The 27344-nt window shown below is 36.9% G+C and overlaps 1 protein-coding gene across 16 annotated transcripts in view; it reads left to right on the top strand.

Annotated features, from left to right (window-relative positions):
* Window positions 1-27344, top strand: part of Robo2 (roundabout guidance receptor 2) — a 1084901-nt gene that overhangs the window by 595898 nt on the left and 461659 nt on the right. The window contains exon 1 of one of the 16 annotated variants that reach the window (XM_051191749.1): window positions 14825-15681. The exons of the other annotated variants lie outside the window; for them this stretch is intronic. Within the exon in view, the coding sequence (XP_051047706.1) occupies window positions 15621-15681 (61 nt within the window). The 5' untranslated portion in view covers window positions 14825-15620. Of the gene's footprint in view, window positions 1-14824; window positions 15682-27344 lie in introns of those variants that run through there. 16 annotated transcript variants of the gene reach the window in all.

Below are 27344 nucleotides of genomic sequence, written 5' to 3'. Positions count from 1 at the left end.
TTCTGATGCAATTTCACACAGTGTCCACAAATGTCCATTATGGTGTGTGTGTGTGTGTGTGTGTGTGTGTGTGTGTGTGTGTGTGTGTGCATGTGTGTTTTGTTTTGGAAATAGGAGTCAGTTGTTTTACTGGCTACAGATAAAACTACATAGACTTCTGGAAGATAACCATTGATAATATACATAAGTGGCATACACAATGCCACAATCCAGAATTTAGTGAGAATGATGAACTTCAGCTAGAAACCAGAATTACAAAATGATAAAATCAACTGCATTAAGAAATATGAGAGTTAAAGACTTAGAACTCTACACTGATAAAATGAATTAAATGCTGGAATCTTGATACTGTAAATTTGTCCTGAATGACATGTAAAATAAAAATGACATAACTGAAGAGAGAAAATTAATTCAATTCTTATTTCCATAATGTAAATCTTATATTACTATCTTGGAATATACTTTATTTTACTCTTGTTTCCAAATATATGGTTTTATTCATGAACTCACACCATACTGCAGTGAAAATAAATGTTTTAGAATACGGGAATCCCAAGATGACATTGGCACACAAGTACAGTGCTTTTTTTTTTTTTTTTTTTTTTTTTTTTTTAACCTTCCTCTACCCATTTTGCCTGTTAGAGTTTTTCTTCCTTTTTTTCTTTCTTTTCTCCTTTCTTTCTCTCTCTTTCTTTCCTTCTTTCTCTTTCTTTGACAGAAGGTCTGTTCTTCAGACGTGAATTAATTTAGTGTACCTTCTGTATACTCTTGTCACCAGGGGACACAATGGTGAACTCTACCCTTTAGAATGTGCAATCATTACAGCAAAAGAAAGTGGCCATAAACTTCAAGCACAAAACATTTTAATGACATGAAAAAGCTGCCTTTTTTAACTTTTTTTGTTTCACATCTGAGGCCAACTAGTGTCTTTTGCCTCTTGAATCTTAGTTATTATTTTGGACTCCTCTTTTCTAATAAGCACTTAGACATGCTATCAGATCATACACTCATCTAAAACTTTTAGAAGACTTCTGTTACCATGCCTGACCTTGCAAACAAGATGTAATGGAATATATCCTCAATAACAAAAGTAATTAAATTTGGGGAAACTTTCCAGTTTCTTTGGTGAAACTCATTTAAATATGAATTTATTGTTCAGGGCAAAACCAACATTATGGTTCTGCAGTGGTTTGGAAATTTAGTTAACACAGTATCTAAAAAGTTTCTCCAAAGACAGACAAATTGTTCCCCATTGAACAAGAAGGGCGGATGGCATTAGGTCAGACAAAAGATTCTTGATTTATGTGAATTTCTTTTCAAATGCAAATGATCACAAGGAAGCTTTACAAGTTTCTTAGAGAAAGTCTCCTGGGTGGTATCATCTGTGCTAAGCAGGCTTAGAATGGGCCTGCAAGGTGATAATAGAAAGAATTGCAGTCTTGGCATTTGGGGATTTACAAGAATCAATTCCAGAGCACTTGCCAAGGATGCCCATATAAACCTCTGCATCATTCCTCCACAGGCATTTCCCTGGCTGATGCTCTCCACATGGGTGCTTTACAGCTCTATTTCTTAGGAGGTACCTGACAAGGGAACAAGCTCAACACTTAGAGTAGGGGATAAAATACTGCTAGGTTGACATCCATTTCAATTCTTCATTGACTGTGAAAGACTTCCTTCTCCATGATCACCATTATAAGGCAAATGTCTAATGAAATGTTTGGTTAAAATGGTTGGCAACAACAGAAATGTATATGAGTTCTATGCTCCATCTTAGGAGTTTTAACAAGGTATCTTTATGGGATTCCTGTATCCAACCTAGTATCTAGGGATAAACTCTAACCTTTATGATATCTGCATTTATATCATTATAATCTTAATGTAATATACATTTTAATAAAACATTTTGATTTTAACAGACAAGTGTGTGTTTTTTCTGAAAGACTATAATGAATCAATTATGAGGAGTGACTTCTGTTGTAATACACACACTTAGCCTAAGAGAGCAGCTTCTAACACTTGGATAACATCACTTAAAAACAAGCATAGTCTGGGCTATGGGTATGGGCCAGAGTTCAAATCTCTGGCACTGACATAAGAAGCAAGTGTGGCAATGAGTGCCTACAAACAAGTGTCAGCAGACAGAGACAGACCAAAGCATAAGTTATCTTGTAGCAGTGAGCCTCAGGTTCATTGAGAAATCCTGTGTCAAGGACGCAATGCAGAAGGTGATTCAAGAAGTCCTCTTGTGGCTTCTACGCGTGTGAGCATAGAAATATATAGTTGTAATCACACACAACCTCATATGTGTGTATACATGTATGGACATGTATACCCACCATTCACATACAACAAACAAATAAACAACAACGAAGTAAAACCACAGTGGAATAGAACACATACAACAAGGCTAGTGTATCAAAATACATATTTCTTCATATTATAGCATGCAGAGGAGCCAAAGTCAAAAGCAATGATAGATGCAGGCCAACATATAGACAATAGAGGTGAATACTGGGACATATCTTCAACCTGTACAAAAGGCATAATAGAATATTTGTTTGGAGCTTGTGTGGAGGGATGGATTTCAGTGGCCACTATTCCAACATTACAGTTTTAGGGATAAGAAATAAAATCCAGAAAGGCCAGAAGCATCTATGAGACAAGAGTCATGCATTTTTTGCCCCAGAACATAGCAATGGGCAGTAAATATTGTAGAGCAGTTAACAAAATAACAAGCAACATCCTCCTACTTTCTTTTATTTTCACTCTGGGACTTTTCATATATATATTAGATTTTGTCTTTGGTAAAAAAAAATTATTAAAGTAACACTTCTCTGGGATAGCGTTAATGGATTTATAACTGAAAAAATAGAATCATGCTGCTACTTATCAAATATTCAGATTACAAAAAAGAAAAAACTAAATTATGTCAGCCCTCAAAAGGCATGTAGTCAACATCAAGTCTAATTTAAAAGAATTTCAGAAGATGAGCAAATATAATTTTATTTCCCAGCTGGAGCAATGGTATTTCATGGGAAAAAAATAATACATGTCTGACAAGCGATAATGTTAATAATCCCTTCGTCTGTCTGTGATGGCCGAGCTGATGACAATGTCACAGCACCAGAAGACACCTGTGCATTCATTTCTGGAAAATCAAGCAGCTGCTTCCTTCTACATCGTCGGCTTTTCCTTTCTCCTACCTCAGTTTCCGTGTTCCCCCCTTTGCTTTCTTATCCCCTTTCCAATATTGCTGTCACAAATAAGCAAGGACCCGCTCACTTTGGCCCATACTCGAAGATTTCCAACACCTTTTTTATTCTAGGAGCGTTCTCTGCACACACTCTCTTGAAGGCGAACCACGGCTAACGGTGACTCCATCAACACAGTGGAGTGGAGAATGACTTGACTTGGTATCAGGCTTTGCTTTGGGCGCTTCCTTTAGTCTTATACTCTTGTTGTTTGCTTTTCTTAGAGCCTCGATCACGCAATAATGAATAAGAATTCCTCAATACAATTCTCATTCATGTCACATCCTCCAAAACTTCTCGAATACTCATCTGACATTTCGTGTCCCTTTGTTTCTGCTGGCTTGCCTGTTACGTCAGGTCAGTCTTGCTTTTTTGTTTCCAGGTGACTGTTTGAGGCCTGCTTTCTTCCTTTTGGAAAAAAAAATATATCCTCTAATATCTGTAATTTCTTTCCTCACTATCTTGGCGATTTCCACAAAAGCAAGATTCGTCCTCTTCTTTTGCTAAGTTGATTTTCGGGTATACCAGAGGACAGCTGGTACCATGGCCAGAACAGTTCATCAGTATATCTAATTAATGAATTTGTTTCATGCTATTGGTGTGGATTTCATGTCTCAATGGAAGTGCGGCTTACAATAGAGTTTGCTCTTCACGGTAAATGATACTTTAGATAAGAACTAAAAAATCCACACGGTGTCATTCTTTCAACTAAGTTAAGATTCCTAGAATGTCTTCTCTTTATCCACCCCAGACAGTGTGTGTGTGTGTGTGTGTGTGTGTATGTGTGTGTGTGTTTGTGTGTGTGTGAGTGAGTGTGTGCATGCATGCATGCATGTGTATATGTGTTTATCATTCTATCAGTTTTCATAGTGATTACCTGGTTTTCCTCAAGACCAGTACATATGTGAAAATTCCCCACAGTAGCCCAGGGTGGATTACTTCTGGAGAGGATTTGCTTTTTTCTTGTTGTTTTTAGCAGTACTTAGAAAAAAAGTAGCTGGTGTGGTATTGACACAGATATGAGTCTTGGCTCACCCCTTTCCTTATTTTAAAGCAGGAAAGCTATAAAGAGATGAGAGTTAAGCCTTCTTCTCTAAAACTGCATTAAATAAATCAACAGAAAAAAAACAACTTAAGTATGCTTTTTACTGCCTTAGGCAGTTGTGTAAATCTGGCCCTGTGATAACCTTTACTACATTTTGTAAGAGGCATGTTGTTAAAAAAAAAAAAAAATCAATAAATCCAAGACTGACTTTTCTTCTTTTTCTTTTCCACATAGACATTAGAAGAACTCTCATCTAACATTTTCATGTTACAGAATTATTTTTAAATTTGATTTACATTAAATAGCAATAACTTGTTTGAATATAAAACAAATACATTTTTTTTAGGGGCCAAGAGACAACTCAGTTGTTAAGAGAAGACAGAGTTCTTGTAGGACAACAAATTTTGTTCAAAGCACTCATTTTTTGGTGGGGAGAAAAAGATGTCTCAGAGGTTAAGAGTGTCTTTTGTACACCTTAGTTCCATTACTAGTGTCCACCATGTTGCTGGATGCTGGACCACACTCGTTTTAGCTCCAAGTGCTTGTGCATGCACATGTTACAGACACACACACACACACACACACACACACACACACATACACACAAAATAAACAGTAAACTAAAAATAAATATTTAAGGAATTAACATTTTATTCAGCATCTACTTGCATTTACATCACAGAAACAAACCTTAATATAAATATTGCTCTTGTCTTAGTTAAATTATTATAAATGTTTAAAAGTCTAATTTATAGGTAAGGTATCTGTTGTCAGTTTAATTTGGTTTCCTATTTTAACAACATAATTGTAACAGAAAAATTTAAAATGATGTTTAGTTTAGGGGCTATGCTTATGTATATTGTACAACCTTGTAATATTATTTTTTTACATTTAACACTTATCTTCTATTAAAATTATATATATATTATATCTGTACTTGTATGCACATGTAATATAACTTTTATTAAGTAGATCTAAATTGTTAACTATAATTTCTTAAGAATACTAATTTAGTATATATGAACTTGGACAGTAGTAAAATTATATTTGAATTTTGAAGTTATCTAAACAACTCATGTCTCTATTGTTTCTCTTTGGCTGTTGGGAAATTGTACTGAATATTAGTGTCTTTAAACTAGAGAAATGCATTCTATCAAAGTTCTGAATATGAGAAAGTCCCAAAGGACAGGTTTGGTAGAGCATGCTACTCCAGGATTTTGTCAGCAGATTGCTTCTTTGTCTCCCTCAAGATCTGGGAGTGAGTGGCATTTTTTAGATTGCAGCAGTATTGAATTAATCTTATCTGACTTAATCTTCTCCATGGCTTCTAGTTTTCAGCATCAAGATTTCTATGTTCTGTGATCAGTGACTTATGGCTCATCAGAATCTAGTATGAACTCAAAATGGCTATGTATGCCCAAACTACATCTTCATATAGTATTGTATTTTGAAGTTCTCAGTGGATATGATGGCAAGGGGGTACTGTGAAACCCAATGCAAAAACATATGATGGTCATTCATTAAAATCACTTAGCTAGCTACAACAGATTTATATAATTTCTCCCCAATGTAAAGAGGTCTGCAGGAGGTAGATATGTGTGGTAATATAGAGGATAACAAATACTCCCCAAATGTCTCTTGTGAATGGGGAGGTGAAGGAAAACATATGTCTTCCTTTGACATTGAAACATAAGAAGGCATAGAAATTTTATCCAGCCATAAAATCTTGCAGTCTTTGTAATTTCCAGTTATTTGGAGAGGAGATACTCTATCAGTCCAGGTTCTTGAATAAGGGTGGTATGTAGGACTGACTCCTCAGCTAAAATGTAACTGAGAAAAAAAAATAATCTTTACTGCTTGAGCCATGAGGATGGTTTAGATCTATGCAATTCTCTTTCTCATTGCATGTGATGGAGAGATGGATCTTAGGGCCAGAAATATATTACTCTCTTTTCATGCATTAAATCCATGTACAGGTAGAGTATATGGAGAAATGTGGAAATGTATGGAAATATGATTAAGAAAGGTCAAAAACGTCCCTTTATTGTCTGTTCAGGATGCTATTGAACAAAATATCACAAATAGGAAGACTTAAATCGTTAATTTTTCTTTTCTCTTGGCTTGAAATTCTAAGAACTGAGTGTAAATAATTGATTTCTGAGTCAAAGATATACTCATTGTACTATGTACTCATCTGCTAGCCTGTGTGGGTTTTTCTCTGCACTTTGTTTTAAAGAGGACATTGATATCAATCATGACAACTCTGTCTTCTCTGTCTTCATGATGGAGTCACCTTCCCAAAGTTTCTCCATCTGACTGTGAACATCATTTGGATACATTTCTAGTGGACATGGTTACTTCGAATGTAACTGTTCCTTAGAAAAGTAGCAATGGAAAGATTTTAAATGTGAAGAAACATTGCTGCAGAATAGTCTGGCCCAAAGTAGGTGACACCTTTGTCCTTTTTGATAGTCTTTTAGACTCACATCCTCAAACATTGACATTTGTAGCTTCTTCCATCTGAGTTTTCAAGAGTTATACTCTGAATTACAGAGTTTATGATACTATTCTGTGAATTCTGAGAATTGTATTAGAAAATACAAATGGCTTTGTAGCTGTTACCATGAATTATTATTTTAAAAATTGGGTATTACTGCAATTTAATTGTTATAGTGAAAAGTCTTTGATGAAGAATAAGAAGGTCTGCATCAGCTATACACAACCATTCTGGACATGATTTCTACTATTTTGCAGCCCAATATTTTCAGGAGGTTTTGGTGAACTAATGAGAGAATAGTGAAAATTCCTCAAAGGATGCCATGAGAAAGAATACCAAAGGCTCTTTTAGTTACACGTTTCATTGTTGTACCAAAATACCCAACTAAAGCAATGTAAAGCAGGTTTGTTTTGCATCCAAATTAAGAAAAGGTGTCATGATGGCTAGAGCTTGAGACTGATGGTCATATTGCATCAGCAGCAATGCAGCAGTGGCTAATAAATACAGGCAATTGGCTTGTTTTCACCTTTATACCAAGCCTGAAACTTAATCTTCTGGAAGGGTGCCATCTTTTCTAAGGGTGTGGGTCCCAACTCAGTTATCCCAGTTTAGAAAGTCCCTCACGGATATGCCCAGAGGTTTCTTTCCTAGATGACTCTAGATTATGTCAGGATGACAACAAATACTAACCATTGCAGGCTGAATAGAGAAGGGCAATCATGCCATTGGCCAGAACTCACTCATGTGGTTTAAATTAACTTCAAGTAAAGCTGAGAAGGTTAGCCAGTTCTCCATAGGTGAAGAGATGTGGTTCTTGACTCACAAATACCATTGTCATCTCAGCATCAATTCATTATAATAATCCCGACACCCACTACCATCAAGGTCTTTAAATGCAATCTCCTATACTGAAGTTGTCATCATTGATTTGTTAATAGGTTAATTGTTAACCTGATGTTCTACAGTGGGAGAAATAAGACAGCGGTGCAGAGCTGCCTTTCACATCTGATTGCATGCTATAGTTTTGATGCAGCCTGCTCTGGTGTTTCTCCATTCAAGACCACATTTGCCATTCCTGTTCTTTGCAGGGACAATGGAGTGGAAATGTTACATCAGCATTAGTCTAGAGAAGACTAAAGTTTTCCTAATGATCAGTATTGTGAAATCTCTTCTGGAAATCTTTAAAATGAAATAGGTTTTCATCTCCTTTTGATGGTTCAATCATGAACTATCAGAAATAGACTATCAGAAATAGTCATATAGTGACCTTTGAGTGTGTTCTTTTGGTAGGGATGAAACAACTTAAAAGGTAAGTAATAGTCTGGACTTCTGCCAGCTCTAGAAACAGACTACAAAACTGCAACAATAAAACACAAACCCCTCAATTGCTCATTATGCTATATAATTTTAATTGACCTTGTATACATCAATTATACCTCAAACACTAATGTTTATCAGATAACAGAAGAAGAAGATCATAATGAGTAATTTTAGAAAAAAATGTGAAATTAAAGGGTGGATGTATCATGAGATGTTTTGTAGATTGCTGAAAAGAATAGATGAATTCAGACACTCAATATATCACATATAAGATATTGTATAGTTATATTTTATTGCTAGGGACTATAAAAAACTATGAAGGGAACAAGGCATGAAGACAGGGAAACCTAATTCGCATCAAAGTCAAGTTGCATTGATGTCTGTATTCTTAATACTCATTCCTCTGTTAGTTTTTATGTTCATAGTACAAAACATGGTTCTCATGTGTGTGAGTGCTTCAGGCAGCAAGTATGTGGAGGAGAGGGAAACCTTTCACTTTCTCCTTGTCTGAGACAATGTCTCTTTGTTTCTCACTCCATCCTTCAGGCTATGTCCTGCAAATCTTGGTGGATTATCCTATCTCCACCTTCCATCTTGAACAACACTTGAATTAGGGATGAGCTGAATTGTATGTTACTTTATCTGAGTTCTGAAGATTCAGGATTTGCTCCTCTTGCCTATGTGGTAAGACATTACCCACTGAGCCATCTAGTCCTAATTTGAAATATTTTGATATTAGGTGTCATATATATCTTCATACCACTGCATATGATGATTATCAATAGATATAAATGGTGGAGATTTATACCTTTTGTTTCATATATATATGTATGTATATGAAACTATATTGCTGAAATTTTCAACAAGAGTCAAACAATAAAAACATAATACTACTTTGTAGTTTTAATATAAATTTCTAATATTCCACAGAAAGTCAACATTTATTTTTTTTCTGGCCGAATTCTGATACTTTGGATACTGGAAACAAATCAGATTCTGTTCCCAGACAGGCTCTCTGCTGTGATAAAACCATAGGCAGGTCAACTGAATCACATGAGCCCTTGGATGAATTCCAATATATTATCATAAGGGAGCAAATCAATCATTTTCTTAATGTGAAGAATCCATTATTATACATCTCTGAATGTCAACCTGAGATCAGAAATCTGTCCAGATCTGAGATCTATGAGTGTGGTGTGTCCTTCCTTAAACTTCTGAAACTCTATTCCTTTTTAAAAATAAGAAAGTTTTGTTAGGGATAAAAAAAAAAAAATGAGTTTTCCTTTTAGGATTTCAGTGTGTGCATGCAAAATGTGATGATGTGAAGTCCAGATTGGAGCAGACAGATTTGAAATAGGTTGGCAAAGAATCAAAGGGATTTTCATAGTTTTGTGATATTGCACTATAAAAATAGCATAAGAAAAATGTATCATTATTCATCACTTCAAGTAGACACTCTACTGAAATAAGGACTTGAGATCTTGGAAAAGAAACAATAGAGAAAATCTTTGCACACTTCTCACCCTCTCAGGGTCAATGATCAATACTTCACTTCCAGAGCATTTGTGATTTTAATAGTGGGTAACTTTACATGTGTTATAAAGACATTAGCCTAAACAAAATGAAGGGTCATCGCCTTGTCTACAAAACAGTTTTTGCTCCCTTTTACCAAGTACTGAGATTTTCTACTTTACCAGGTGACTATGTATTGGAAGATTTGTGAAAACTTGCACCAACATAATGATGGTAAAGTCTCACCAATGACCTGTGGTATAATTTTACATGATTTAAAGGACTTCAGATTAATTTGAATTTGTTATAAACTAGAAGTATAAACTTACATTTCACAACTTTTTCATAGAATACTTTCTAAATACTAGGAAAGTTTCAAGGCACCGGGAGACCCGATCCTGGGCAGTAGCAGGTCATGGGTTCTTGAGGGCTGATATACTCCTGGTGATTCCAAATAACACAGATCAGATGCACAAGTATTATCCAGCCCTTGTGTCACCCAACTCCAACTTCTTTCCCATCTCATTGGTCCTCTTTTAATGTATCAAATGATGGCTCCTGTCTTTCGATGACAATTTCACACACACATACTAACAGCAGAGTACATGCACACACACACACACACACACACACACACACACACACACACACACACCTGAGAACACTGGAAATATTATACGTATATTGGCACAGTGCTGAGAACTCCTTTGGGCTTAGGTATCCACAGTAAAGAAGAAAAAGTTCCAGAAATCATTCCTATTTACTGCCATATGGTAAAAGGAACAGTCATCTAACATTGACAGTAATGCAGGAGAATGAAGGGTCTTAAATGCTGTGTTGTGAACTATGCTACAGTAGCATGGACACTCATGTTCTCAGGCAGGACACATACTTATTGTAAGCTATTACACAGGCTCTCTATTCAAATAGCACAGGGACATGTGCAGCTATGAACCTAAGGATGCCATGTTTGGACATCACCATTAATCCCACCACAGGTTTTTTTCTTCCTGAGGTATTTTTCTTTTAAAGTATATGTCCGAAGAGCTATTGGCTACATTTTATTTACTCAAAAATCTTTAAGTTTTGAACCCTTCCCAAACTCTTCTTCAATAATGATGAAAAATTATTTTCCAATTCTGTTGAATATTTTTTTTTCTTGAAAATACATGGCATGTGTGTAACAAAAATTATTTCTAAATAAAATATTGCTATATTTCAGTAAACTTAGTTTATATTACTAAAATGAGGTTTTTTTATTTAAATCTATGGAATGGGCCAAAATACTATTCATACACAAATGAATATGCACCAAAAAGAGGGGCTCACTATATATTGATATATACTAGTGACTATCGCAAAGAGAATTGATTGTAATCAGAATTCTCAAATTTATTTCAGAAGAATATTTTCTTTCACGTATCTTTCTCAGAATTTTTCTGGAGAAAGATAGAGCATATTACCATAGAATAATGAAGGAGTAAGCAAATCATTCTTGTCTGGTCAGGAGTTTTTTACACTGCAGTATTAATTGCCTGGTATCTTGATGTAGGTAATGATCCATATATTTTGTTCAAATTTGATTTGGGGGAATTGTATGCTGCTGCAATTTTATATTGAAAAAGAATCCATCTGAACAGCCTTTGACTTTAAAACAGGTTCATTAATGATAAATGAAAAAATTTTCTTTCTTTTCTTTCCTGCTCCTCCTCCTCCTTCCTGTGCTAAAAGTGTATTTCTAATTTCTACCACAAGACTTGGGTTTTACCTTACCTACAAAGAAAGAAAAAAACAAAAACAAAAAATAAGAGAGAGAGAGAGAGAGAGAGAGAGAGAGAGAGAGCAAATAATCCATTTTGGAGTTTATTTTTTTGGTTGTGATATCATCCATATTGAATTTCTGACTAACAAACTCACTCTTGCTTATTTAGCATCCAAGTTTTGGTTATTATTCTAGGTTTTTTCCCCCTTTAAATAACATTTATATAATAGCCTGTGTTCTTTGGGTACACCGCATTCTTTTATGAATCAGTTCCAAATCTGTCTTTGAGAAAAACAGAAAATGTAAATTCCAAAATAACTTTGCTACATACTTCATTTATTAGTAGAAATAATCACACAAAAGATGGTACCAGTATGAAATCACTGACTTTGGTTTGTAACTTTTATCAGGTAGCTGTGAATATGAAATACTGTTTTTTTTCTACTTTTTTTTTTAAAAATTTTGGCTTTTTTTTTATTTTACATGTGGATCCCAGTTCTCCCTCCCTCCCTCCCATACCCCTCCACCCTTTCATCCCATTCTTCCTGATTCAATTAAATAAACTCTTTGAATAGAACTGTCCTCTGTAGCACTCAGTTGTCATATGGATACATTTCTGTTCAAGAAAATGCATCATTTTATACCATAGAAGACAGGACAAATTATTTGGGTAGATGGTCACCAACCCATTCTTCAGTATTTACTAGCCACTTTATTGCTAAATTTGAGAACTCTGTAAAGTTTCATACCTTATTTTTCAATTGGTTAGTTTTCTTTCTGTTTTTTTTTTTTAATTTTTTTAAATTTAAAGTTGAAACAAGCTTGTTTCACATGTCAATCCCAGTTCCACAGCCTCCTGCCTTCCCCCTTTCCCCCACCAACTCCCATCCTATCCCCTTTCCGCTCCCCAGGGATGGCAGGCCTTCCATTGGGAGATTAGTTCTGTTTCCCAAACACTCCTTCCTGACTCTTGAGTGGTTTAATAGGTTATTTAGGAAAGGCTCTTGAAGTTAAATGAAAAGTAGTTGAATGAAAAATCATAAGAAAACTTCCAAATGGAATGTGTCAATGTTTTCTTTTTCCAGATCTTTCTTAAAATTAAAACTCTTATTGGTTTATTTGATTTTTAATTCCTGCAGAATTTAATTACAGAAATTCTGTTTGTAGGAGAAAAACGTTTCCGACTCAGAAGCAAATATAGTTTGGCTGAGATTAGAGGATGGGTTTCTTGTGTAGAGGAACAAGAAAAAAAAATTTTTTTTTCAATCCTTGGTTTAAAACCTAGTCCAATGTCTAAGTTGAAAGTTTTATAAAATTATCAACTATTTTATAACATCCCAAGAAGATAACAGATGTTAACCCGCGCATTTGGGGGTTTCTCTTGGCGATGGTATTATCTAATTTAGAACTTTTCTGGTTTTATTTATTTATTTATTTATTTATTTATTTATTTATTTATTGGGAGTGGGGGGAAGAGCAGGTGAGGAACCATGTAAACTTGTTTCCCCTTAATGCCCACCCCCAATGTGGTGCTAATCGCGAGCCAATAGTTGAAGAATTTACGTGATTTGGTTTGAGCACCCTGAAATCTTTACCCCTTTTCTTTATGGTTAAAGGCTAGTTCAAACCTGCTGGGTTGGTCTTTGAAGCTTCAGAAGCAGGACTTAGTTCAGTCCTTTTCTGAGCAGTTTTAGGGCCATCATTACCAAGCCTGCCGGGTTTCCACGAGAATTCAAACTGCTTGCGTTAGGAGTCCTTGGCCAATTGGGGGGGAGAGGGGTACTTGATTTCGCTTTATAAGCAAAAAGTTCAGGGGAGGCAGCAAAATACATCTGACCAAACAAAAGACTCCTTTAATATCCTCAAATACAGTCTCTTTCCTAATATTTTCCAGTAGGGGGAACTAAAGACTCGCCAAGCAGAGGCTCGTTCCGTTCAGGGAACTGTTAGTTCCTGTCAGAGCCTTTAGTCACCTGAACAAGCATCAAACATCGAAGCTGTGATCACACGTGGGCCAGGCCACACCGGCCACGCCAGGGCACCTTTAGACAGTAGTATCCGTCTGATTTGATGTGGCCTTCCCTAACTATCTCCAGCCCCAATGGAGTTTTTGCTTGGAATGTGCCGGGTTTTTTTTTTTTTCCGTGTTAGGGCTGCAATAACGCTCTCCAGCTTGGTTAGTCTAGTTGGGTTATCAGCATTCTGAAATCAGAGCCGGAGCTCCGATTTCCCCTTTCGAGGTGCTAGAGAGGGGGAAGGCACCAGAAAAATACTTCCTCCAAGTCCTTTGATCCTGGACCTCCTCGGAGCCTAGAGTTTTCTGCGGAACTCTTTTATCACATGGTCCGGAATTAAGCCCAGTGTTGGAGGTCAGAAGGCAACAGAGCAACATTAGCGGGATGCCAACCCTTCCCCTCTCTCTTCCTCTTGGGGATTCCCTTGCTATCCATAGATCTTGGCTAAAACAAGCCTAAAGAGGTTAGAGATACCTCTTCCCCAAACACACACACACACACACACACACACACACACACACACACACACACACACACACACACTTTGGTCTGGGTCACTTACAAGCACATGAGAAGTATGTACACAAAACCTTTCTACTCCAAAAGGTGCATATGTTTTTATCTCCTCTCCTGTCCTCCCTGCCTCCCTGCTGGATAGCTTCTCCTATCTACTAAAAGGAGGTGTGTGTGTGTGTGTGTGTGTGTGTGTGTGTGTGTGTGTGTGTTTTAACGGGTAATGAGGCTGTGCCCAGGGTCCTGGAAGACCATCTTTTTCTAGAAAAGCTCTGGTGCAGCTCCAGCAGACGGAGCGATGAATAATTAGGAAGGGCTTCCATGAAATCACTCACCGAGAAAATTACCTGCCCATTAAACGGGCCGCGTGAGGAGCGGGAGGCTGAAAGCCCACCTCACCCCTCCCGAGGAGAGAAGGAGGGGGACACCCGGGAGGCTCCTGGAATGGGAAAGAGTTGGTGTCTAATCGCAGTCCTGACTAGCCTGCAGCGGCTGCACATTGGTTCATTTCCGTCCCCCCTAAGACTCATCGCTTGCCCGATTACCCCTGCTTCCAGGCCCTAGGGGCGGGCTGACGCCCCTTGCACGGGAGGGTGACCCGGTTGAGGCGGAGTTCTGGGTGCACCTCTCATCCCCCACTCTCCTCCCGGGGACCTACTCGGAGCAGCTCTTTCCTCCCCTCCTCTCCTGACTCCTCGCCTTCTCTCCTCCAAGTCCTTCCAGCCCTCGGCAGCTGTGGAGGAGGAGGACGCATCAGAGCAGCCTCTGCTACTACAGAAGCATCGGCAGCAAGGCAAGGGGCTGGAGGCAGGACTCCTCCTGGAGACTGGACCATGCGCTAGCATCCTCAGGGCTCCCAGGTCCGGGGTTCCCTACTCTAGCGGCGCTCCACCGCTCTCCAGCAGCAGCAGGACGCTAGCTCGCTCCGGGGCGGGCCCTGGGGGTGGCCGCAGCCTCAGCCCAGCCCCTCCCTCCTCCCTTGTTTCCTCTCTTCGCCTCCCTCCTTGCTCCCTCACCACGTAGGAGTTCCCATTCTCCACCCCAGCCGCCCTGCTTTCCCCCTTTCCTTCCTTTCGGAAACCAGAGACTCCGAGGGAGGCGACCCGGCTACAGAGGAGAGAGGGCCGGCTGGCTCACAAAGTGCTGCTTTGACACATCCTTAGGATGGAAGTTAAGTGAAAACAAAACAACACAAAACAAAACTCCGGGAAGTGTTGCTGCTACGGAGAAGGAGACCCGGGGCAGAGGAAACCTGGTGGGCAGGCCAATGGTTGTTCCGCAGCGCGTTGGCAAGTTTGTGGAACACTTTCTAGGAATTAGGTCTCTTTTGTCCCCCGTCATCTTCTTGACTTCTGAAGAAAGAACTTGCGTTTGGATTGCAATGGAGTCTAAGGAGACAGGGCTAGACGCACGTGAATAGTCCCGCCAGCAGGGCTGAATTTGTGGGAATTTCGGAAGCCAGCCTGTGCAAGCCCATCAGCTCTGGAGTCCCCTGGGTTTATTCGGATGGCTCCTAAGGCGTCCCGTGTCAGAACTCTTCACCAACAGCTTCTGATGTTGCCACTTTGCTCTTCTTGACCTTACTTAATCTCTAGGAAAGTCTAAAACTTCGGACCTACCTCTTTTTTTGATACTTATTTTTGTACTTCTACTCTCTGGGATTGGTTTCTTAAACACTCTGGATCCTTTTTCATATGTCAAAATGAGTCCGCTGATGTTTACACTACTATTGCTCTTTGGATTTCTCTGCATTCTGATTGATGGTGAGTTAAAACACCTTTTATTTCTGAGGTTGTTTGGCTTCCAAATAAAATGTCACGGTGGTTGGTAGAGTGTTTTGGCCACGCACAAGCTCTTTGGGGGCAGAGGTTCCAAGTCTTTTGTTTCTAACCTGCTGCTAGTAGAGAATACTGTAGTCACCTATTGTTGTTACTGTAATTAATTAATTGAAGAGTTTTACAATAGGTGATGGGCTCCCAGCTTAGAGGAATAACTATTAAAACAATAGCATGAAAGATCCCAGCATGATTTCGGCCACTCTCTATTTGGTATTTGTTCGGGTAGCTAAACTTTGACTTAAACACTCAGCTTGCAGACCTATAGGTAGGAGCTGATAAGGTCGAGGTGCACGCAACGAGTAGGGATTTGATACTAGGTATCTCAAGGTTCAAAGGGTGTCACCTGTGTGCCAGTGAATGTTATCCCCGCAGGGAATCAGAATGAAGGATTTAGATCACACAGAGAAAGCTGTCACAAGTGGGACTGGGCGAGGCTCCAGGAAGGAGGCAGTATTCACTATGGGCTAGCTGCAAGCTGGGAGCCCTCAGCTGGGTCCCCAGTGGACAAACACAATGGGAACTTGGAACAGGTGCTGTAGGTGTCTCCCCCTAGGCTGAGCCACTCTGTCAAGCAGACAATATTCTACCTCTGGCTTTCCTGTCTTTTGTTCAGAGGGGCTATCCTCACTGAATATCTGGTACAGGGGAGATTATTACAAAATCCTTGTGTAGCTGTAGCTGTTTTCATGAGGAGGTTAATGATTGTGAACATATTATGGGTTTATTCTTTGAAAGTAAATATATATATATATATATATATATATATATATATATATGATGGTTTTGGCTTCTGGGGACATTCATTTTTATATCAATGGCAAATATTGTTTATTAAGAGTGGAATAAGCCACTCACCCATATCCCAGGAACTGAGCATGGAAATAATTTCCCTTTTTTTTATTGTGCTTATAAAGACTCTGAGGTATATTAACCCAAATACTTAAGACATCAAGATAATGTGTTGCTACATAAACTTTCCTTTGAATCCATTGCTTGGGATATTGCCTAGTATTGCCCATCTGTAGAAGCTAACTTTGTGTCTCGAAGCTGTTGTACAAAACCTATGTACAGACTCAAAAGGAAGACTATAAACACAAGATGATGCGGACGAGTTTACTTACTGTCAAGAGGCTGCTTTCAGTTGTGGAATGAAATACATGAGTTCATGCCCCCCCCTTCACTCCAGTGATAGGGATCTCGGCTGGGTAGAGTACCTGTGTGCACATGCCTCTTTTTCCCAGCCTAGGATTTGATCACTGTGAGTGTCATTGTGGTAATTTCTATAATCATGATACATGCATTATCATTTCTAACAGTTTACTTTTATCATACATGAATAGCATTCTAACAAAAAGGCTACTATATTCCAAATATGTTTGATTATTGTACTAAGACTTTTCCTGTAACAATGAATTTATAAACTATGTGGTCAGCTATAAGATTAGTACTATTTTTAAAAAAATTCAGATCTTGAGAAATAATACACTTAAATTGCTTAGTGGAAGTGACAGAGGGAATGTGAAAAGCTTGGTGTTCCAGAAGGTAATTAGTGTACCAAGGTGTTTGGAGATGTATGAAACAAATGCAATTACAGCAGTGACATGTTTTCCATCCTGCTCCCCCCCTCCACTCCCTCCCCTCTCCTATCTGTTTTATCCCTCTCTCCTCTTTCCATCTTTATCTTCTATGTCCAACCCCCCCCACCTTCCTTCTTCTTATTTTACTACTCTGAAGTCATGTCTGGAACCTTTGTTCTGATTTCCATTATAAAATAAGGGGGCAGTCAGGACCATCTGCAAGAGAGTTTATAGTAATAAAACAAGATGTGCCTACAGGTAAAGGAGTTAAGACCGAAGAGGCATTGTTAGTTTTCCTATGAATAAAACATGCTGGGTCAGAATCAAAAGCAATTATAGACATTCTTACTGAATATGCACGTAACCATACATTCGACATTGGCTTGCCTTTGGATACTTCAGAATGGTGACAGCTCTTCCATGGGGATTGTTGAAAATTTGGGATGTGGACAATACTGCCATCTAGGCTGTTTGAAGGCTTGGGACCCTATGTTCACATATCCGATGAGGGGGCTGGTATACAGGATCTCTCAGTTCTCTCCCCTTCTGGATTCTGTGATATTTATTTACTTATTGTCCTTCTTGGAGCTGTGGGCTTATTTTCCACATGAATTTCAAATTTAGAGAAGCTTGTACCATTCCAAAGATATACTGACTATCCTTGTGCTCAACATAGAAATTAATTTTATTCAGTGACAAATGATACATAGATTTGCATGAAAATATGCTTGGTGGGTTATTTATATGTGCATTTTTATAGTGCATAAAAATGTTTAGAGTTTTGCCTCCTCATAGAAAATATGTGCTAATATTATTTATGACTTTTCAGAATCTTTTCCCTATAGCAAGCCATAAAGAATAAATATTAAGTTAGTTGAGAACTGCATACCAACTTTTAAAAAAATCTTTGATATGAAGGTATTTTTTTAATTTGAAAAAGATTAATGGCCATATGGAGGTTTTGCTCCCCATAATAGAGAATGTGTAATGAGTTTAGCCTTTGCTTAGTAGAGTCTGTTTTTAAATAATAGTGGTTTTCAATCAGTGATAGGAATGTAATTTGAATAACTGAAAGATTTTAAATTATAATCCCATATATCAATTTGATATTTTTATAAATCTTCTGAAAGGTGTTTTTACAATGATAATGATTTTCTCGTCTTCACTCCTTACTTATTCTTAAATGAAATAACACATGTGGTATTTGGGGAGATAAAGATGATGTGTGTGTGCTGTGCAGATGCACAATCTCACACAGCTTTACACATTTTGCTAAAGTGCCCCTTTCAGTAATGGACTCATTATCGTAGCCGTATGTAGCCCATTTCAGAACTTGAATTGCATATAAGTCACCTGAAATTTGTTCTTGTAGCTAAGCAGTAATATTACATTTGAATTGGCTTTGTTTGAATAACCTTTGATGCTATGCAACATGTGGACCATAAACCAAAAGGATTACTTAGAACATTAAACAAGAAAATCTTAAAGTAAAAGTCATGATTCTATACACACACACACACACACACACACACACACACACACACACACACACACAAACCTGAGTTCTTGTCATTTTACTCCTGGGCAGTTTGCAAAATAGCATCTGTGACAGTAAAAAAAATATATAGAGATAAGTTAAGAAATGGCTTAAATGCGGATATGTAAATAGTGGAAGATTGGCTTTCTTTCTGTCTATTTCCCTGTCTCTTTCTCCCCCAGGGGGTGTATATGTATAAGTATATGTATATGTATTTAGGAATATATGTTTATGAAATTCATAAAGCAAAAGATAAACTTACTCCCCATAAGCAATTTTGTTTCTGAAGATTTGAAGTTGATGAGGATCATCTTACTTTTATTCTTATTATTCTTCCCTTCTGCTTCCTTCCCTATACTTTTTTGTTTTCCTCCTCCCATCTCTTCCTTCCTTCCTTCCTTCCTTCCTTCCTTCCTACTTTCCTTTCTTATTCATTTTTTCTCTATTTTCAACATTGCAAAAAAAAAAAAAATAGAGACTTTTGAAGAGTGAAGAAGATTGTCAATAGTCTTTATTAATTGATAATTGACCAATTCTGCATTTAAGTGTGTGAAATTAATAGTTATTGCTCTTGGGTATATGTAACTTTGGTTTGGACACCCTCACTTTTCTTTAGATAAGCTATAAAATTTTAAATAAACTTGTTATGTATAGCATATTTTTCAAATGTAGACAAACTGAAGTTCCAGATATGAGTTCAAGCTGAAATAGAAAATATAATACCATTTTATAGAATTATTTTAAATAACAGAATTGTCATGTCTTTTACAGTTTCTCTAGATACAGATTTGTCAATCTCAATCAATATATGGCACGGTATTAATTTTATTCTTAAAAACATCGAATGAAAAATGACTGGATGTCTATATTCTTTTGAGGAGAAAGTTTTAGAAAAGTCTTTGCTGAGTCTTCTAGCAGGATGCTATACCAAGATGGATATGTAACATCATTTGTGGCATGTACCATATCCACCGCATCTACCTACCTATAGTTCAAAATAGTGTTGAAGTTCCTAGGCCTCAGTCATTAGTATTTTCTTCTTCATATCAACCACCCTTTATAAGCTTTCATCTTATCCATATTTATGCTCTTAAAATGTCTCTAAAACTTCCTAATCATTTCATGGAAGAGTTAGAAATCATTGAGGATTGATCTTAACGTGTCTATATCCAGCTCATCTCCTCTCCAGTGCCTAGTACAGTGCTCACCAGGTCTCTCTGACTAGGTAGCATCTTGCTTTCATAACTACTGATACTATGGCAAACTCAAGCCCAGGATAGAACATGTTCATTTTGTAGTTGTTTCCATCTCAGAGAAAGGCATTATTATTCACATTTTTTTTCATGATAGAGAGCAATGAAACATTTTTGCCTTGTTCTCTTTGCTCACAACTAGCTCCTTGTTAAACAATTGATTTTGTGTTCTTTTTCCCTATCCAACATCTTATGAACAATTTTAAGTGCATACTATGTTGAAAAAGATTTTCAATGAACATCAAGTTTTACCCAAGTTCTGTAATTATTCAACAACTTATCAGGTTTGTTAAGTAACCCATCATCTTTACCCTCCTAGTTCTCCAGATGTAAATTCACATGTAAACGAGATGTAGATTTTCCTGTAGGTCTTTGCTCATGGCTTCCACCAGGCCTTGGCACAAAGATATACAAGATTGTGAGTTCCTACTGTCTTCTGCCTATGTGACTGCAAAGGTTCAGATTTCTAGCTAGAATACAGATACCAAAATTTAGGGAAAGTCATTTGGCTGAGTCTAGGCCTTTGTAATTCATCTTTCCTCTTAAGAAAATGCACTTATCCAGGTTTTAGTATTGGTGACCTATCTTAATTATTTAATAATGTCACTCCAATATCAATACCTTGGAAAGACTGATATGTAAAAAATACTCTCTACCACTAAAATAAATAACTGATATAAACCAGTTATAAATAGAAGAGGCATAGTTTGGGCTTAGAATTTTGACAGGTTACATACATCCTTGCTGGTAGTCCCCAATGTTTCCCCCAATGTTCTGGGCATATAAAAATGAGGAATTTCATGCGAGTGACATGTTGTATGACAATACAGTTCATGTCATGACCAGGAAGAAAATATTATTCAAACATCATTCAATATCCCCATGTTCAACCCCACTCTTAGAAAGTTCTACCAAATGTGCCTCCTTTGGCGCCCTTGGAGGGTGTTTAAGTTTTAAATTGTAGCTGTTGGATACCTTTTCTAAAATGTTTTCTTTTGAAATACCATTCTGCTTCCCCCTTTACCTGTCTTAAAATATATTTTACACAGCTCACCTCTAGTTGGACAAGGATGTGTTTTGTGTCTGTAATTGTCAGTGTTTTAGGAACTGTAAAGGAACTGACATTCTAGAGGTCTACAAGGAAAATTTAAGAGTGCCACACTTACAGGAAATCATCAAGGGATATGACATCCTCTAGCCACAGGTGATAGACTTTGTTATTCATACCACAGTATGTTGTATAATTTCAAGTTTCTTTTCTTACCTAGTTCTTGAAAATCCTGGGGAAGGGGACCAGAAATATATGGTACACATAGTGACTTAGCCTCATTGTGAAGAACTCTTGAGCTTGCGATATGACTATTTCATAATGGCTAATAAGATAACTTGTACAACCTTTGACATGGAGGGTGATACCATCTTCATTATATTGGACTCTAAACACATTTACCTTACATCTTCAGAGAAGACCATTTGCAGTTTCTAAGGCCTAGGAATGTCCATCCAATAAATATTTTTGAATATGGTTTGGAAGAAATCAGTAGTTAGTGCCTCTGCAAGGAAGACATGCAGAAACAGGATTGTTCTGCCAGTACAATAAGTATAGCCAGATATTGGTTTGTTTGTCATCAGACTCCTGAACTAAGCCCTTATACCAGAGTCTTAGATTTGACTGTCATGTTTACCAGTGTGCTTCCAATACCTAGAGCACTAAGGACAAGCAATCCGTAGTCAAATATTTGTTGAGTAAATGAAAATGTGTTTATGGAGTGTTTTTATGATGCTGAGTATTATAAGTTGGCCCAACACAGGAAATACTTACATTATGAAGGGGTGATGAGTGTGTGTGTGTGTGTGTGTGTGTGTGTGTGTGTGTGTGTGTTGTATATGTGTGTGTGTGTGTGTGCATGTCATGTGTATGTGTTGTAAACTATATAAATTGACTAAATAAATTATCAAATATGCATATTGACAGAAGTGATATGATTCCTAGCAACTCAATGTTATGCTTTCTCCTGGGCAAGAGATACATAAATGATAATTTGCTCTAGTAAACCTCCTTTCTGTCAGGCAAAGAGTGTTTTCTACAATGACAACCACAGTCTTCCTTTCCTCCCACATCAACACGGCTACACTTGCTTAATAATTTCTTAAGGGCCACACATCATCACTTTCCAGGTACACTGATTTATATGATGACATCTGGTTTAAGAATTGAGACTTTTCTGTACATTTAGTACCTACACCAAAATCTATAAAACATCACCAACAAATACAAATGATTACTTCAATTTGGAAGTAGAACCAAATAGAAAGTTCTAAAAATTAGTTCCCAAATATACAATGCTAAAAGGTAGTATCACCCATGATGCAAATTACACTGCTTTACTTACAGTTGCCACACCTAAGGGGCTGTTATCAATAGATGCTAAACTGAGATTTGATTGGGGATTTAACAAGTAGAACCTTCTTTAAACATAATTTAATTTTAAAATTTACTTCTATTTATTATATGTGCATTTATTTGTGGGGTGTGGTATACATATTTCAAGATGACACGGGCATAATGAGTTTGTATATGTAGACGAGAAGACAACTGGGAGTCAGTGCTTCACTGCCTTTAACTTTTAAGCTCTCTTCATACTCAATCTAGGTTTATAAAAACATATTTCAAAGAAGTTTAAACTGAAAATAAATAGATACTCTCTAAAATTGGTCTGTATTTTCCCTAGTTAGCCTTATAGAGATGCATTTCCATATGCCATAAAATTTCTAATCAAAGCACAATGTTTGGTGATTTTAGGTATGATTTCAGAGTTGTACAGCCTCACTAGAATCTAATTTTAAAATGATTCTCACCCTAGAAATAACTCTTCTGCCTTCTTTCTTATAGATTGCTCTTCATTCTAATACAGAAAATAATTTTTCTCTATTTTGTTTCTATAGGATTGTTTATTTACCTTTTACACTTAAACAGTCATGTTAGACATATATTGAGTGCATTTAGGGGCTCACCCCTGTATTCAAGAGGCTGAAACAGAAGAATCCCTGTCAATTTGACGCCATCCAGGGCTGCAGAGCAAGGCTGCTTGAAAAATAGCAAGCATATGTGGAGACACACACACACATTTCATGACTAGTTTCTTTTCATAATATTTTCATTGGTTTTACATTTTTAATTCAAATTATTTTCCTCTCATATCCTGTCCCTACTATATCCTCCTCTCTGTCCTCTTCCCCAGTCCCTCCCTCCATACTCCCTATTTCCCCAACTCCCACCCAAGATCCATTCCTTTTCCTTTTTCCTCCCCAGAAAAGGGCAAGCCTCCCAGGGATAATAACTAATCATAACATTACATAATATTTCCATTTCATGATTAGTTTCCTTAGCATAATATTTTCAAAAGTCATTCATTTTATAACATGTATTAGGACTTCATCTTTTTCTTACTAATAATATTCTATCTCATAATTTTTTTTATAAAATTATTGATGGATATTTAGGTTGCATAATGTGCACTGAGTTTTGTACATGAATATACTTTTAATTAATCTAGAATGAAACTGCTGGGTCATATAATCACTATTTTCTTAACATTTTTGAGGAACTATGGTATTATATTCCTAAGAATTACTACTACTTCTGCATGAACTAAATATGGTTTTATTTCAACAAAATTATTGAATGACCAATATGGGCTGGATTTGAAGATTTGAAATGAAACATGATGATAATAATGTCCTAAATTTCCAGTAGTCTGAAGTTTTGGCCTTGAAAGTGTTGTTCATATACTAGGTGAACATTTACACATTTAGTTAATACAAGTGAACTTGCTACTTAGCACAATCCAAAGAACATAAAATATACATCATGGAAGGATTGACTAGAAGAGGAAGAAGATTCATTTGCAGAAACATCACATTTATCCTAGTATTTGGACACAGAGAGACCCAAATCTCTGAAAAATGTGTGTATTTAGTTGGAGCCAATATTATCACATGGGAACCAAACTGGATTTTAGAGAGTATTTTCATCAGGTGTTTTCTGAATATATCAGTCAGAGAACTACCTTGGCAGCATTGTGGTTAACATTTGATTCAACACATTTTGGAGGGTGCTGATTTATAGTCAAGCCAACTTACCGGACTCTTTAATAAACACAAGAGCTTGCTAAATCAATCCCAGAGTCTTCTCCCAGAGTCTTTTTATGATCTACATTTCATAGCTTTTTAATCTCAGTCAAGTGTCAAGGCCACTCATGCTAACGGAATGTGGAAAACTTTACACATTAATTAAAGAGAATGTATAAGACCTAAATTACAAAAATATTTCAAAACTGAAGAAGAAAACTTAAAAGGAATGGTCTACCCATCAAATAGCTGAAACAAAAGTAGTGTCTGAAACGGGTTTTTGAAGACACACCCAGCAGATTGTGTGAATTCCAAGAAGGAAGTAAAGGATTAAAGGAGTATGTCACCACCACACAGATCTATCATAGATTCTCATGAAGAATAAATGAATATATAGTGAACAATGATATATGAACAAGAATATATGAACAATGCTCTGATTGGTGCCTTATATTTTATAAAACTAATTAAAGTGTTATATATAACTTTAATTGGTCACAGTTCATTATTATATTACTATTCCCTGACTTGTATAAATAAGGAAAAATCTAGAAAGATTTTTGGCTATCAAACACTAGCTTTGTTCTTCACTGGGTACATACATTCCCAATAAATTTTCTAAGATTTTTTTTCTTAGCATGAATCTTTAGGTAACTTACAAGAATTTTTGCTATTGCTTAAGTGGACTCATCTGTGACCAGACCTATGCAACTGTGACAGGCATGCTATGACATGTGTTTCTATTACATCATATGTTTATCACAGATGCATAGCATTCCCAAGTGAATCATGTTATGACAGAAAGTGGCAATAAGGGAAGCATCCTGCAAACATCCATGTTTGTTAACCAGTATTATATGATGGTAGAATTGTTTCATGGTGGTTTGTTTCATGTGGATTTACATTTTACATTAATATTTTAGTATCTTTTTTACTTACTGTTTATGGTTTGACATATGCTTATGCTTTATAAAGTACCATGGAGATAATTCTTATGTAAGAAGAACACATTGAGTTCTAAATAAATATAGCTTCTACATTAGAGTTTCCTTTTTTAATATATAAATCACATATTTTTCAGGCAGTAGCCATGTTGATTTTACTATCATTTTACAATTATTCATTATGCAGTTTTACATAATGATTGGTTTTGTGTGTCAGCAAGGATGGTCGAAGTAGCACAAAATATCCTTACCACTCAGGAAGGAACTATTGGGCTGAGATAGTTGTTCTATTACTAATTGTTTGAATTCTTATAAAACAAACAAAGGAGCAATCAAACAAAATGAAAGCCAAGAGCTTTGCCTATCTGTTTTCCAAGTTCTCCTTCCATTTTGGGTACTTTTACTTCTGGTCAAGTACATTATAGTGTAATGGTTTTAAAGAAAGAAGAGTTAGACTAGGCAATGCTCATAGTTGTAACAGTATCATTCATAAAGAACCATGGCATTCTGTTGCCCAAACTATGTGTATGTCTGTGTTTTGGTTTGGATGGAATGATGCAGGTATACATGCCGGAAAATGGGCAAATATTGCAAATCTGTGATTTGCTTCTACTTTCTCTCATTATTAACAACTGGTTTATATGTCTTTCTTTATGAATAATTGCACTTTTTAAGTTGGAACGAAGAAAAGCAATGAGAGTCCCTGATCCTGAGAACTGAAACTGTGTACAACACCATGGTTTTCCCAGACATTTTAAAATTTCTGTGGCTACTATCGATGTGTGATTTCTTTCCCTTGTGTTTGGTCACAAGCCTTTTAGAAATTAGCTGATGATCATGAGGTAGCAGTCAGGGATTCCATTATACTGCATTCAAATTCCAACAACAACCACCGACTTAAAAACAGCCTGGGATTTAAGGGATTTTCCCAAAACTTCTGGCACAGCTAGAACTAATTAACGTGTTCATATGCACCATGAAAATAGAATAGCTTTTGAACCAGAGACATCATTATTGTTTTTCTTTTAAAATGTGTGCATTTTTTATAAATCAAGGTCAGAGGTTAATGCTTTATGATATATGTTTCCAAGTGCTAGCACATGGTACAATATGGGTAAAATAATTTGTTGAGATATGTGAAAATTAAAATGTAATTTTCAAAATTACAGTAAGTTAAAGTGAGTTTAAGATGAATTTAGCAGCAAGCCATTTTGCTTGGGAATTTTAAAGTGAATGTCTGCATGTTGGCAAATAACAGTGCAGTAGTTTCTGAAAACCTAGTGCATTGTTGATCAACTCAATTAAAGAAGACAATTCTCTTTTCCATTGTTACACACAAATATCATCAATAGAACCAAGTTCTATTTTATCTTTCTCATTCGTGTTATGGGTTGTAGGAGAAAGTGAATACAAAAGAGGAAATGGTCACTTAAGCTCGTTATCACTTCCGTTTTTGAAACAGGGTTTCATGGTTTTGTTCAATCAGGCTATTGCCCTTAATATGTGACCCAGACAGGCCTGCAATTCAAGGTGATCCTCCTCCATCATTCTCCGAAGTACTGGATATATGGGCATGTCTTCGTAGAATGTAACCCTATAAAAAGAAATGCCAGGACTGAGAACATCCATTGATAGACGACTTGCATATAGCATGCTTGGACTGCAGGGCTGATTTTCAGTGGAAACTGGGGGTGGGGGGGACACATGCTTGTGGAAGAGGCAGAGACAAGAATATAAGGCTTTCAAGGCCATCCTCTACCACACTGGGCCTTCAGGCCAACCAGGGTTAGAGTGTCTCATTTTTTAAAGAACAGGAAAGGAAGGAAGAAGTGAACCTAGGCAAGCAGCACAGATGTTACAACCCTAATGAACATTTTTTTTTTCTTTCCCCATGCAAAATGGAAGTAGGAAAAACATTTCCTTTGATGTTGTCAAAAATGATTTTTCTCACTCCATTTTTGTTTTTATCGCTATTTTTTTAGAAACAGGGTCTCAAGTTCAAAGGTGGCTTGAAACCCAATACATAGTTCAAGGTGACCTCAAACTCCTAACCTCCTGAGTGCTGAGATTAAAGGCATGTGGCATGTATAGTCTGCATGTTTTTTTTTTTTTTATTGTTTTGTTTTGTTTCTTATTTTTTACAGCC

This window comes from Phodopus roborovskii, unplaced genomic scaffold, assembly GCF_943737965.1.
Source record: "Phodopus roborovskii unplaced genomic scaffold, PHOROB, whole genome shotgun sequence".
NCBI classification, from domain to species: domain Eukaryota; kingdom Metazoa; phylum Chordata; class Mammalia; order Rodentia; family Cricetidae; genus Phodopus; species Phodopus roborovskii.
The sequence above is the reverse complement of the archived record's forward strand: the minus strand, read 5'-3'. Positions and strand labels throughout refer to the sequence as shown.